Here is a 14469-nt window from a genome sequence, read left to right as displayed (position 1 = left end):
CGGTCATCGTGGCTGAATTTGCTGTCTACAGCAAGACCTTGCTGCAGACATGATCGTATCATGATGTCTGTCTGTCATCTGTCATGATGTCTGTCTGTCATCATGTCTGATCATGATGATGTAGACATCATGATCGATCGTAGACGATCATGGGAAATTCTTTGAGGGTAAATTGTCTGGCAACATGCTTCGAACCACTTTAAAATCACCATATTTTGCGTGTCATGTGGCAAATCTCTGGAACCGGCCGATACCTATGCTGCTTTTAGTTTATGTGTGTGTGGCTTACACGGGCAGTTGGGCTGTCCGAAGTACCTGTGTATTTTGGCTGATGTTTTCAGAACAGCTCCAACAGTTGGCACACTCTGACTGAGCTGTTTTCTCTAACCTCGTCAGTGGCGCGGCTCTGTAAATCTGTTTGGAAATGAGACAAAGCTGGCACCCCCACATGCCACTCTGCGAAATTCCGAAGAGATAAATGTCATTGTATGCTGTTTTCAAGGAGACCTTGAGGAAAAAAGGTATTTTTACTCGTCGTTCGTCTGTTTACTGGACACGGTGCCTTGCTGTGGGCGCTTCTCCGTCTGCCCACCCCGTCGCCACACACACTCCACGGCTCTGTCGCGGCTTGCCCGGCCTCATCGCAGGGTCCTCCCAGCCTACTGTGCCTCGCGCCGCACCTGGTGTCGGCCCCACTCGGCGGGTGGTCCGGCACCACTCGGGTCCCGACCACTCGGCACCACTCGGGTCCGGACCACTCGACACCACTCGGGTCCCGACCACTCGGCACCACTCTGGTCCGGACCACTCGGGCAGCCACTCGGGTCCGGACCACTCGGCCCCCACTCGGGTCCGGACCACTCGGGCGGGTGGACGGAACCACTCGGGTCCGGACCACTCGGCACCACTCGGGTCCGGACCACTCGGCGGGTGGTCCAGCACGATGGGATTCGGGGCCGCCGTCGGGGCGCGTTTTTGCGAGCGGCGCCGCGGCGACGGCCGTGTTTTGCCGACGGCTCCCTGGAGTCACGGGCGCCGCCGTTCCCCGGTGACGTCGCGGCAGGCTCGGGCGTGACCCCGCTGTCGGTGCGGCGTGATATTGATTGCGCACGGTACCCTTGACCCGCCGCCGGCGCTGTTTTGACTCGTCGCGACCGGCTGCCGCTCTGAACCGGTGCGGTCACTGCACCCGGTGCGCGGTGCTGTTCGATGAGCCCCGCAATGTTGAGACCTTGAGAGCGGTATAGCTCTTCAATCCCTCGTCATACCGGGCAGAGCTATCGACTGTCGCGGAATGCAACGCGGCGTATCGCTGGTGGCCGCAGCCGCGTAGTGAAGCTAATGGGCGGCCGCGTGCGCTCCTGACTAAGGGGCCGCGCGCTGGACTAAACAGCTCCGAGCGCACGGCAGGAGCAGGCATGCCTCCCGGATGCCCGCCAATTCCGGCGATTGCAAAAATAGGCTGTTAGCAGGACACTGGAAGACGGCCATTGTGCTGATGTCTCGACCTGAAGCAAGGCTGTGCAACTAGCTCCTATGTCAGGTTTACTCGGTGGGGATTGGCATCGATTAGTAATGCTAGACAGCTCTTCTAGTATGTTTTCGTTGTACCCAATGGTGCTATCAGTTTTAGGGTCAGATTCAAGTGGTGGTTTGCTTTCGGTCATCGCTATTTGGCGTGGGAAATTGTCAAGAAACCCTCCTGAGAACTAGGTCCTCAACTGTTGCTCAAATGAATATGTCATGTTTTACGAAATCTCCTAACGGGTCGTGTCATTTTGTTGTGTATTGCGACAGAATGTCACGGGCAATCAGCCCATCAAAGCGCTTGGCCAGGCGATGGCATGTTGTGATACCATATTCATGTCTGTTTGAGAGTCATCCGTGATTAGATGACTGAGTGGATCAAAGAGCCGGTTGCAACATATTCTTTCTGTTTTTCCAGTTTCCAGTTTTCAGTTAAGTTTCCAGTTTAGCTTCCAGTTAAAAAACAAAATATTTCCGACATGAACTGGTTTTCGCCATGCCGTAATGCTCGCTGCTGAACCATTACGAAGTGTTTTGGTCTGTTACTGCTTCTAAGCGGTGGCGAGTTGTCGTTAAGTCTCGCCCCTCATGAACTTCACTACACATGTGGGCCCATGGGTCCATCGCAGGTACATCTGGAATAGGACCGATGGGCGCCGCCAGGCTGCTCAGAGCTTACGCCATGCGCTGCTCGCCTGGTTCTTCACGCCGTCCGCTGCTGGTCTAGTCCCTCACGCCATTTGCTGTTGGCCTGGTCCCTCACCCCATCTGATGCTCGTCCGGTAGTGCCTCACGCCGTCCGCTGCTGGCCCGGTCATTCACGCCATCTGAGGTCCGCCCGGTAATGGCTCGCGCCGTCCGATGCTGGCCTGGTCATTCACGCCATCTGAGGCTCGCCTGGTAGTGCCTCACGCCGTCCGCTGCTGGCCTGGTCATTCACGCCATCCGAGGTTTGCCCGGTAGTGGCTCGCGCCGTCCGATGCTGGCCTGGTCATTCACGCCATCTGATGCTCGCCCGGTAGTGGCTCACTCCGTCCGATGCTGGCCTGGTCATTCACGCCATCTGAGGTTCGCCCGGTAGTGGCTCACGCCGTCCGATTCTGGCCCGGTCCTTCACGCCATCTTAGGTTCACCCGGTAGTGGCTGACGCCGCCGGCTGCTGGTCCGGTCACTCACGCCATCCACGACTGACCTGGCCTTGCCTCACGCGCTTCCCCGGCGACCGAGCCTCAAAAGACGCTAGGCGTGTCCAGGCTTCACGGAGGCGGCAGGTGTGGCAGACGGGCCGCGGAGCTGGCAGATTGACTGTGGAGCTGGCAGATTGACTGTGGAGCTGGCAGGTTGACTGTGGACCTGGCAGGTGGATTGCGAAGCTGGCAGGCGGACTGTGGAGTACAGTAGCGCTGCGCCGCACGGGGAGAACCCCCGCTGGCACCCTCTCACGAGGGCAGCGCGCCCATGAAGCCGACGGAGGTGCCCGCGAACGGCGGGAGACCTCCGTCGGTGCCGGCTCGCAGCCGTGCGCGCCCCGCCGTCACGCTCAGGACGCGCCACGGCCGCCAGCCTTGTTAGCGGTCTGCTGCCTGGCGGCGCGGGATCGTCATGGCAACTGTCCGCACGCGCCGATCGCCGGCGGATTTCCGCCGTGAATAGGCTAAATCAGGGCGTCATTGGGTCATGGCGGCGGCAGAGCTGATGGTAGTGGGGCCGCTCGGCGCGCTACAGTCACTCTACGGTGTTTTTTGGTCGCTGGAGCCGGTGGCGTTAATGTGCTTCCCCGTGTCGAGCCAGCGTCTAGCCACGACTGTAATCGCCGGCTGGGTAGCAGCAACGCAACCCATCTGGCAGTGGCGGTCTGAGATGGCTTCATGGTCATGAGATGGCAATAGCGTCGGCAATATCGGTCTGAGATGGCTTCACGGTCATGAGATGGCAATAGCGTCTGGCAATATCGGTCTGAGATGGATTCACGGTCATGAGATGGTAATAGCGTCTGGCGATATCGGTCTGAGATGCCTTCATGGTCATGAGATGGCAATATCGTCTGGCGATATCAGTCGGAGATGACTTCACGGTCATGAGATGGCAATAGCGTCTGGCGATATCGGTCTGAGATGGATTCACGGTCATGAGATGGTAATAGCGTCTGGCAATATCGGTCTGATATGCCTCCATGGTCATGAGATGGCAATATCGTCTGGCAATAGCGGTCTGAGATGGCTTCATGGTCATGAGATGACAATAGCGTCTGGCAATATCGGCCTGAGATGCCTTCACGGTCATGAGATGGCAACAGCGTCTGGCAACATCGGTCTGAGATGGAGTGGCGTGGCGAGCTCCGGGTGTCGTCACCTCGCGCTCGGCGCGGGGATGAGCGCGTCCGAGCGAGGCGCGCTCGTCGGCCGGGCGTGCTCCTCCACGTGAGTGGTGGTCTCGTGTGAAGCACAGGTCGTCTGGCGGAGGGCCGGGCCGCGGCGAGAGGAGAGCGGGGGTGAACCGGCTCGAGCCTGCACCGCTCGTCGCCGCACGTCCGACAGGCGCGGCGCTATTGATCTGTTTGCGCCGCATGCGTGGCGCGCGGCGCCAGGTGACAGACGGACGCCCGGGGCCCGGCCGGCGCGCTCCGGTCAGGGCGGCCCGGTCAGAGCGATTGCCGCCGCCGCCGGCGTCGCGCCGTCCCCAGACGGCGAGGGCGTGGTGACGTCACGTGTGGCCGGACGGCGCAGGGCGCTCGGAGGGTGTAACGGGTGTCCAGGGGCTCACCGGGGTGTTGTGATGGACGTGCCAGGTCCGTGAGCTGGTCCCCTAGGAGGGTGTAATTCTGACGCCGGGGGGACGGCAGGCGGGGCTGGCGGCGGACCCAGACCTAAAGCGGCTGGAGTCTGCTGACTAATGAAGTCTGGCGTCTTGTTGACAGTTTGCGACCCAAGGGCTTTGATCACGCTACGCCGGTTAATGCCAAGCAAGCGGGAATGGTTCTGCTAGGTTTCCACGGTCCGCATGAGTTCGCACCTTTCTATATGACCAAGTCTGAGGTTGAGAATAGTGGGAATTCTCAAAGGAACTGGAAGTGATGTTGGCAAACGCGACAAGCTGCCATGATGGAGCAGCGTTCAGGTTTGGATTGTTGGGGCGGATGGCCGCTGATGTTGGCATCTTTTGGTCAACCTCAGCAGTCGATGTCATTTATCCATTGAAATGGCATCTGCCTTGGTGTTCCACGGACGTCTTTGAGAGTGTTACACAAAGAGACAGTCTGAATCCTTTGAAGCATTGGCATGGGTTTATGCCGGATAGTCTATTAAGTCAATGACTGTGACCACACCCAAATACCGCTTCAGGAATGTGACCGTTTCTATCCCAATTCGTATACAATCATAGCTTGCGAGCGAAAATTCAAGAAGCGGACTATAAAAGAAGCATCGTACACCTCGGTCAGTGGCATCTGCGAATGGCCCACAAAAATGATCATGCATAGTGACCTGCTATTGCGTGACCATCGCAGCGCGAAACCATTGGCATGCCACCGGAAATCGATACCTCTGTATTTGAAGAACAAGCCAGGTAAAGCAACCCCTGCGGAGTCCGTCGCACCTCCGTGCTGTGGCGCGACGTGCTGTGCAGGTACTTGTAGATTGCGCTTGAAGATCACTCCATCAGGCGCGTACCGTGCTGGTCGTGAAAGCGTGCGCCCACCCTGCCCGGCCGCGTGGCATCGGGTGCTACACCGGATGTCATGCAGCAGAGGTGTGACCGCCGTCAGACGGAAGCCGGAGCCGGACCGGTGCGATTGATGCCGCTGGGATCGGTCCCGCTGATACCATCCGGATCGGTCCCGCTGATACCATCCGGATCGGTCCCGCTGATACCATCCGGATCGGTCCCGCTGATACCATCCGGATCGGTCCCGCTGATACCATCAGGACCGGTCCCGCTGATACCATCCGGATCGGTCTCGCTGATACCATCCGGACCGGTCCCACTGATACCATCCGGACCGGTCCCACTGATACCATCAGGACCGGTCCCGCTGATACCATCCGGACCGGTCCCGCTGATACCATCCGGACCGGTGCGCCTGATACCATCAGGCTGGGATCGACCTGATCGCGCGCGCGTTGGGCGGCTGGACGGCGGCGTTGTGGTAGTCCCATTAAAGCCCGATGCTACGGCTCGTTGGGTGGTAATGAAGCTATGCATTCAGAGTGTGGCGCTCAACTTGGGGGAGGATATTGTATTGCCCCCCCCCCCCCCTCCCGTTTCCGCCGCCGGGCTTAGTTGGCGGTCATTATGACGCCGGAATGGATCATTGGCATGGGAGTGCTGAGGTCTGCTATTGTCGAGCTAAGGCAGCAGCGGTCCGAGAGTCTTTGCGTTAATGAACGGTGTGGCCGGGCTTCGGCTGTTCGGGGCACAGGTTAACGTCATTATGGCGCATCCTGCCCCGGTATGTGTACTCGGACGGATGACCGCTGTTTAAGTTAACTGATCTCGGTCTGATATGACAGTGGTAATAGCCTTATTCTTCGGAGAAAAATCAGGACAATGGAGATATAGATAATGTAGATGAATTCACTTCTGCTATTTGTTTCAATAAAATCATGTTGCCAAAATATCAACGCATCTATATCTCCATTCTCCCAGGTTTTCTCATAGGAATAAGGCTATTACTACCGTCTTATCTTTGTGAATATGCTCCTCGCAAATGTACTTAACAGCTTATATGACCTTGACCTGACTTGAAGTTGTAGGGATTTGTTTTGCGTCAGTGGTCTGGTCGAGGATTTTGTCTGCCTGACACGTGCGAACTTTGTTGACCTGACCTCTGACCTGGCAGGTCTGCTGATGTTCGGCCGCACCCCGGCCAAGGCGCGCGACATGGAGCAGCAGATCCGCACCCGTCAGGTCACCAAGGAGTACGTGTGCCGCGTCGAGGGCGAGTTCCCCAGGTCAGTGACCCGTCGTGCGCACGCGGTCGAGTCGAGCGAAGATCCGTGGATTCTGTTAGCTGGCGATGAGCGACAATCTCAGGCGAGCTGCTGATGGACACCGCGAAGCCCATTTTGGAGACGGGAGGCGACTCTGAGCGGCGCCGGCCCACCCTGGTTGTGCGCCAATATGTTGCCGCTGCAAGCGACACGCAGGTCCGGCGTGCTGTATTTGCATCATGCATCGCGGTCGTGATCTCGCTTGTTACATTGGGTCAGTTTTGCTCCGTCACGAAGACAGTGGCCCTGACGGGCGGCCGGCGGGCTGTCCTCGCCAGCGCCGCGAGATACGCGTACGCTGCGCATTTCCCAGCAGCGGCAGGGCTGGGGCACCGCGGGCGTAGCAGCGACGCGCTCAGCGCCAGCTCCGCCTCTGAGCCTGCTCAGCTCCCTGACAGAACAGCTCCAGCTCCCGGTGCTTGCGGCCGAGGGAGCGGTGAGGGGGGGGGGGGTGAGGGGGGGGGGGGTCGACTGATTCGGTCGGCGTGGCCGTGGGATCGGGACCGCTCCGGGCGGCCTCAGTCAGGGTCCAGCCGTGGCGCCGGTGCGGCCACCTCGGACAGATCCAGCAGCGGGCCGGCGTGGGGCCCTGCTGGGTCACAGTATGGCCACTCGTAGATTAATGATACTGCATGCCCCAATCGGATAGTGTGGTGGTCACGTGCGAGGGCGCAGGCAGAGCAAGACTGCTTTTAAATTATCGTAAAATTCCCCAACTTGGGCGTCCAGGTCTGGTTCGGCCTTCGTACCTCCTGGAAGCTGATATCTTCGCATTCCCCAATCGCACGTTCACGATGCTTTCAGCAACATAATACTTAGTTTTGTATAAAGGTTTGCCGCGTGGGCTGTTGCGCATTTGCGTACGAGCCAAGGTAGATTTGTCCTGCATCGTCACAAAATCACCACGGTTTTACCTCCCCGTTCGCTTCACATGTCGAGCTACAGTTATTAAGACGCAGGAAGACTGATGAGTGCAGGGCCGAGACCGGGTCGAGATTTCTACGTCCCGGCGTCATAGCGGCACGGGACAAATCCGTTCCGTTCTGACGATGGAAAAAGCGGGCAAGGGCGTCAGAGAAGTGTGATCGACGTGCAGACAGACACGCACTGTCCGGCGCGAATCATGGATCTGCTGTTGTAGAATGCCGTAAGGAGGAATGTCAGGTGCGGGAAACCAGAAAGGGCAAAGATGCGATACGAGCCGCTCAGTTGGGGTACATTTAACAGCTGCAACTTAACAACAGCCATCAAAACTGCCCGACCAATAGGAGCGTTGGTAATTGGCCAGGAAACGGCCTTCAAGAACTGATTTTGAATGTAAGTCGCTGAAGCCTAAACTGAGGGAGACGGGACCATGCGAGATACACACTCATATTGTCTTGTTCACTGTCACCAATACCCACCCAGCAGATAATTATCTAAACAATGCGTTAATGACAATTGCCAAGCCGTATGTAACTGCCAGCTCATCGACGTGATCGTCTGAATTGTCGGCCCCGGCCTGGCTCAGCCAGCCAATTTCAGCCGGCGCTATTAGTGAATCAGCGCCGTTATGCTGCAGTAGTGAGCCCCACCGCCTGTTTAATCCTCATGAAAGGTGGGCTTCCCAACGGACCAAACCCACTGGTATTAGTTGCCGAATATGTCCGGTGCCATTAGCTGAGCCCACATTATATGTACCATTGTGCTTGGTCTCATTTCATTACCATTAGCTCACGCAACATGATCACGATATTATATGTACCATTGTGTTTGGTCTCATTCCATTACCATTAGCTCACCCAACATTATCAAGATGTCAGTTTACAGCTATCTTTCCTCTGCTCCGCCTCGCTCGTCCTGTGCCACACAGACCCCGTCACTGGTCGTAAGCTGACGAGCGCATGTTGTCCACGGGCACCGCTAGCAAGCTTCGTTTCGCGACTCAGTTCGTCAACGCCGACATTCTCGCCGCGGCAGCCAGCCTGCGCACGCCGAGTGCGCCGTTATTGTGTAGTTGATGCGCGCCGGAGAGCCGCCCCGCCGGACGCTCGCCGCCGCCCGGCCGGCCGGCGCCGGGCGGATAAGGCACGGCCAGCGCGGCCGTCTCCGCGGCCCGACAGCGGGACCTGCTCGATCGTATCACCGGCGCGGCCGGCGGGCCGGGGCGAGGCGCGTGCCCGATCGCGATCGCCCCCGCCCGCCGCCGCATTGTTGGTCGGCTCGAGGACCCGCCGGCGTCCGGTGGGCGCCGCCGAGGGCACCGGCGCCGGCACGCGCCGCCGCTCGAGGGGCGCTGCCGGGGCCGTTAACGAGGCCGCAACGGCGCCGCTGGTGCCCTCAGCTGGCGCCCCGGCGCCGCTCGCCAGAGTCTCAGCTGGCGCCTCGGCGCCGCTCCGGAGTCTCAGCTGGCGCCCCGGTGCCGCTCGCCGGAGTCTCAGCTGGCGCCTCGGCGCCGCTCCGGAGTCTCAGCTGGCGCCTCGGCGCCGCTCGCCGGAGTCTCAGCTGGCGCCTCGGCGCCGCTCCGGAGTCTCAGCTGGCGCCCCGGTGCCGCTCGCCGGAGTCTCAGCTGGCGCCCCGGCGCCGCTCGCCGGAGTCTCAGCTGGCGCCAGCGGAGCGCTCGCCCTAGCGGACGCGGCGAGGTCACTGCTGGCTGACACGACCGGCGATCGTACGTGTGCGCCCGCGGAGAGCCGCCGCTGAGCGATTCTGCCGCCGGCGGCAGGCGGAGGCTTACGTCGAAGTGTCCCAGGCTATTGAGCAACTTTGTAATTCATTCGATAAGTTTGAGCGATTAGTGCTCGGTGATTTTATGCTGAGCGGCTTTGAGTTCGTCAGAGCTCATTGGTACGTGCTCAGTCTGATCGCCTCTGGATTCGTCTAGCTTAAGGCTTTAATTGCTTCGCGCCACGAAGCCAATCTCGTGTAGGGGCGCGGTTTTGTTTTCGCATGCAGGCCGTGCACGATCTTGAATCGGACTGGGTGTTCGTCTCGGCCCGACTTGACGCATTCCCTCCCGTACCTTTGTCGCAGACTTTGCTGTGGATGCTTTTCCGTGTATGCCTCGGTTGACGTAACGCCTCATTTGCTTGGGACGTTTGTGTAATCCCAGCGCGTTTCGTCGCACTCCACGGATCCTGGAGGACCGTTTTCCATCCTCTAGTCAAGATTGACGCCGTGCAGGTCCGATCCTTTTGTGACCGGGAAGTACATTGAATCCTCCCAGTTCCTCTTCTTCTCCCGCACACCCGAGTGCACCTTCTCTCCCGGCCGCCCTTCCCTCGTTCCTGCTGAGACGAGGGGAGGGCAGCCGGTCTCGGCACTGAACTCCGTACGGCCCGGCCGGGCCTAGGTGCGCACCGCCCTTGCAGCCGGGCCGCGCCAGGTCGTCTCTCGCCTGACTGCTGTCGAGGAGCGGCACGCATGAGCGCACACGCCTCGGCGAAACAAAGCCCGGCTCAGCGCGGGCCCGCGCGAGTGCGGAAACGTCCATTATCATTCTCGCCTCTGCCCGCCAGCCGAGCCCTCTCGCCAAGCCAAGCACGGCGGTGCCGCGCATTGTGTGACGTCACGCGACCGGCGAGCCAATCAAAACAGGCGCGGCCGGGCCGCGCGGACACGCAGGTCCGGCGGCCAGTGCGCTTGTGTTGGCCCCGAGCCCTCGAATGGACAGGAGTGGGCTGCGACTATTCGGCCGCCGAACAGGTGCAGGAACTCGGGTTGTTTAAGCTATGTTGATGAATGTGGGGGTGCTGATGATCAAACAGTAGATGTGTCGCCCTCGATGTTGAGCGCGGTAAATCTCTCGCCCGGAAGGAAGGCGAAACCGCGCATGGGGGAAAACTGACCTGAAATAATGACATGAGCTATCAGGTATGCTTTTCTGCACGAAGGAAGTCACAAATGATGGTGAGGGCGGGGGGAGCAGGAATATTTTTAAAACCCATTTGAACTTACTTCGTTATATGAACCGCCATCGGGCTTGCGCAACTCGTTCAAGGTTGGAGTGGGTCAGCAGGCGACCTTGACCCCCCTCCGAGTAAACCCCGTTTTTTGTTTTATATTTTGCGGTCGTTTTGTGATTTCAGTTAATCATACCATGAAATTCCGCAACTCACTTAACTGTTGTCACATGATCCCCAATATTCCGTCACCGTAAATCATCGACGGTGATTACTCATCGCTTGATGGAACTAGCCCGACACACCTGTTTACAGATAGTTATACATTAAGCGGGAATCACCTGCCAAGCGCACACACCAAAATACTGTGGCGGCGTTCGTGCACGCGAGAAGCGCCGCTGCTAGGTTTGAGGCACCACGGCGCTGCGGCGGAACAAATCGGCGATGTCCGTTCAACTCCCAGAGTTGGTCTGCAACTGGTTCTGAAGGTGGCTCAGGGAGTGCTGACGTCTACGGGACGCCGCCGCTGCACCGGAGCAGCTGAAAGGAGCCACGCCGCCGCCGCAGTCTCTGTCAACGGCCAAATCCTTTGAATGCCTGTCGGGATTCTGCGCAGTTTTAAAGTGCATCATTCCGGGAGAGGGAAGGCAATTTCTAGAGCCAACGGGGGGAAAAACCAATCAGACTGATCGAAAACGGCGGCGCGAACGCAGCGATGTATGATGTTGTTGCACGGTGAGATGGGTTGGGAAACTTGGGTGAATCCCGCTGTAGCATCTTTTGACAAACAAAGTCCTTGTGATGTCGGGATGGAGTGGAGCAACGCCGTCAAGCCTGACGCAACGCACGGCTGAACGAGCTATCCCACCAGCCATGGGCTCCTATTCCTGGAACTACCACTACACACCTTGCGACAGTCAGCCGTAGTTGCCAACTGCTCGCTAGACACCAGCTGTGGCGTGTTGGTGCCGCCCACACCCCCGCCACAGCTGGGTGCAGCCTGCTCTTAACGCGAGGCTCGGTGCCGTCCTCAGGCATGCGCAGAGCCAACGGCACTGGCTCATGGCAGCCGGTGCCGCCTACCGCCGCACTATCAAGCGACTGAATCGCCGACATGCGCCAACATCAGGCGTCCCGACCTGACACCAGGCACTCGGTGTCTGTCCAGGCGCCAGGTGCCCGGTCCTGATGCCAGACACGGGGTGTCCGTCCAGACACCAGAAGTCCCGTTCTGACACACGTGTCCCTGTCCAGGCACTAGGTGCCCCGTCCTGACACCAGACACTAGGTGTCCCGTCCTGACACCAGGTGTCCCGTCCAGGCACCAGGTGTCCCGTCCTGACACCAGACACTACATGTCCTTCCAGACACCAGGCGTCCCGTCCGGACACCAAGCGTCCCGTCCAGGTACCTGGTGTCGCTTTCAGCTGTCCGGTAGCTGTCCTGCAGTTCCATGGCCGCCAGCAGCGCAGGCTAGGCGTCAATTGCCGGCCATGCCATCACAGCACACCTTCATCCAGTGGACTGTTGTCTGCAGCCGTCTTCAGCTGCCACGCCGTCTGGTTGTGCGGTTCTTAGCGCCTCCATCCAGGCCTACCAGTGCAGCGGCACCATGTACAGCAGCGCCTTCCGCTGGACGTACGGTCCGGCCGGTTCCTCCAGCCCCCAGCGGTCTGGCGCGAACGCGAGGCGCAATAGCGGCTCTCGACGCCCCTGCGCCCAGACTTGTCATGCCTTAGCATCGGAAGAGTAATGGAGCCGTTGGTGCTGGCGCCCACTGGTGTGCGCACTGCGCCGAAAATCAGCGGTTCCTGGGTGCCTGATAAGATCAGCGCTGTGATGAAACATGAAGCGCCTCATGCGGGCGGCGAGTGGACCGCCGCTCGCCGCCGAACCGCTAATCGAGTCGGTCAAATATGCAGGCGCTGATTCGGTCCGGCGCGTCTCGTGGGCTGTTTTTCTGACGATCGACCGGCTCTGGTCGGGCGGAGCGGCCGCAGGTACTCAGCCCGGTGCTGGCGCGGCGCCGGCCGGACCGTATTGACCTAACGTGCCGCCGCCGACTGGCACGGGTGTCGCCGGCCGGCCGGCGCCGCGCCCGGGCGGTGATTAGACGACGCCCGCGGCGCGGCGCCGAGCGCCCCGGTCGCGCCGCCGCCGGGCGCGCGGCAATCGCGCCGCGGCCGTGGCGAACGAGGCGCGTCCGTGTCATCCTGCAGTGCGCGAGGTACTACGTCTGGGAGAAGGCGTGTTTTGAACGTCGATATGCTGTTACCTGCCACGCCCTTTACGGTGTGTGACGGAGACCAGCGTTTCGGCGCGATTGTGCAGGGTCAGAGGATGTGCCGCGCTCCTGGACGCACTACGCCAGAAACAGTGTTCATTGCGCAGTTTGCGGATCAATAGGTTCTCCGGTGAAAACCCCAGGACTTGATCCGCCGGTGCGTTGTCGATTGCCGTTTTTGTCGTCACTGGACGGCGACATCCTGGATTGTGCATCACGAAGGTGGTCCGTATAGTATGACACTGCGGCCGTCCTCATTATACGCCTAGCGGTCGGGAAAAAGCTGGGATCAACCTCTGCAGGTTCTCGTGTGTCATTGCGAGATTTTCCGGACGCAGTAACTTCAATCACTATCATTAGGCGCACGGGAGCTTTAGTATCCAGTTTCTCGAGTACGCCAAAGCCGTAGCTGCACGCTCCGCCCGCTGGCGCCGGCTGGTGTACATCCCTGCTTGGTCTGTGCTGTCCCTGTCTGCTGGTCACATCACGTCGGCCGGGCTATCAGCGCGAACCATCCCGCCGCTTGGTACCGTGCGCGCGCCGGTGCCCAGCCGGTGCGCTATCTTCTCCGCCGTCTGCTACCCCGTGCGCCCGACTCTCCGCCGGGTTCGGGAAGCGGCAGCCTCCATGGCGGCCACTCCGCTCCACCGCGTGGTCACCACAGAGCGCCGCTTGGACCACCGTTGAGCAACTGCCAGACCGGCACTGGGCTGGGCTGGGCTGGGCTGGGTTGCTGAGAAATGTGTTCTGAAGCGAACTTTGGTGCGCCGTAGACGGAGTGGTCAGCGACACGAGCCGTTGTCATTGGCCCCTCTCGTGCAGTGAGGTGCTCTTCTCTTGATCCTGTGGTCTCTTCTGCTGTGATCGGCAGACCCTTGCGGGGGGGGGGGGGCAGGGCTTCGGCTGGGGTCCTTCGACCGAGCGGAAAGCCTAGGTGGGGCGCCGGGAGTGGCGTGTCCGGGAGGTCCCGGGTTGGTCTGGGGCTCGGGCTGCTCCGTCGGGATGATCTGGGGCCCGGGCTGCTCCGTCGGGCTGATCTGGGGCTCGGGCTGCTCCGTCGGGCTGATCTGGGGCTCGGGCTGCTCCGGCGGGCTGATGTGGGACTCGGGCTGCTCCGACGGGCTGATCTGGGGCTCGGGGTGCTCCGTCGGGCTGATCTGGGCTCGGGCTGCCCCGCCGGGCTGATCCGGGGCTCGGGCTGCTCCGACGGGCTGGTCTGGGGCTCGGGCTGCTCCGTCGGGCTGATCTGGGGCTCGGGCTGCTCCGTCGGGCTGATCTGGGGCTTGGGCTGCTCCGACAGGCTGATGTGGGGCTCGGGCTGCTCCGACGGGCTGATCTGGGGCTCGGGCTGCTCCGCCGGGTTGATCTGGGGCTCGGGGTGTCCCGTCGGGCCGATCTGGGGCCCGGGCTGTTCCGTCGGGCTGATCTGGGACTCGGGCTGCTTCGCCCGGCTGATCTGGGGCTCGGGGTCTAAGCGGTCGGCCCTTCAGTCATGTGTATGGGCCCCCAGGCCCGGCGCCTGAGAGGTGGGTCCCCTGACCTGATGGTTGGACCCCGAGGCCGTGGTGCTGAGGGGTCAGCTCCTAGCTCCGGCGACTGCACCCCAAGGCTTCATGGTCCAAAGGTCAGTTCTCTGACGTGGAGGGCGCGCTGTGGGGTCCTGCGTCTAAAAGGCCCGCTCCGATGGGCGAGCCTTTGGGAGCCGCCGTCTGAGGTACTGGCCTGTGCTCGGGTGGTCGGACCCGAGGCCCTTGCGTGTGATGTGCCGGCTCTCCACTGGCTCCTGCAC

At 60.4% G+C, this 14469-nt stretch overlaps 1 protein-coding gene across 1 annotated transcript in view; it reads left to right on the top strand.

The window, feature by feature from the left end:
• The window catches only part of LOC119093010 (RNA pseudouridylate synthase domain-containing protein 2-like), a gene marked incomplete at its 5' end in the record, with an annotated part of 88295 nt that overhangs the window by 68141 nt on the left and 5685 nt on the right, over nt 1-14469 (top strand). Inside the window, 1 exon segment of the mRNA XM_037215903.1 lies at nt 6365-6476. Coding sequence (XP_037071798.1) covers nt 6365-6476 — 112 coding nt within the window.

Source organism: Pollicipes pollicipes, unplaced genomic scaffold (genome assembly GCF_011947565.3).
Source record: "Pollicipes pollicipes isolate AB1234 unplaced genomic scaffold, Ppol_2.1 Scaffold_3812;HRSCAF=4468_pilon_pilon_pilon, whole genome shotgun sequence".
NCBI classification, from domain to species: domain Eukaryota; kingdom Metazoa; phylum Arthropoda; class Thecostraca; order Pollicipedomorpha; family Pollicipedidae; genus Pollicipes; species Pollicipes pollicipes.
Note: the sequence above shows the minus strand (reverse complement) of the source record. Positions and strands in the feature narration are given on the sequence as shown.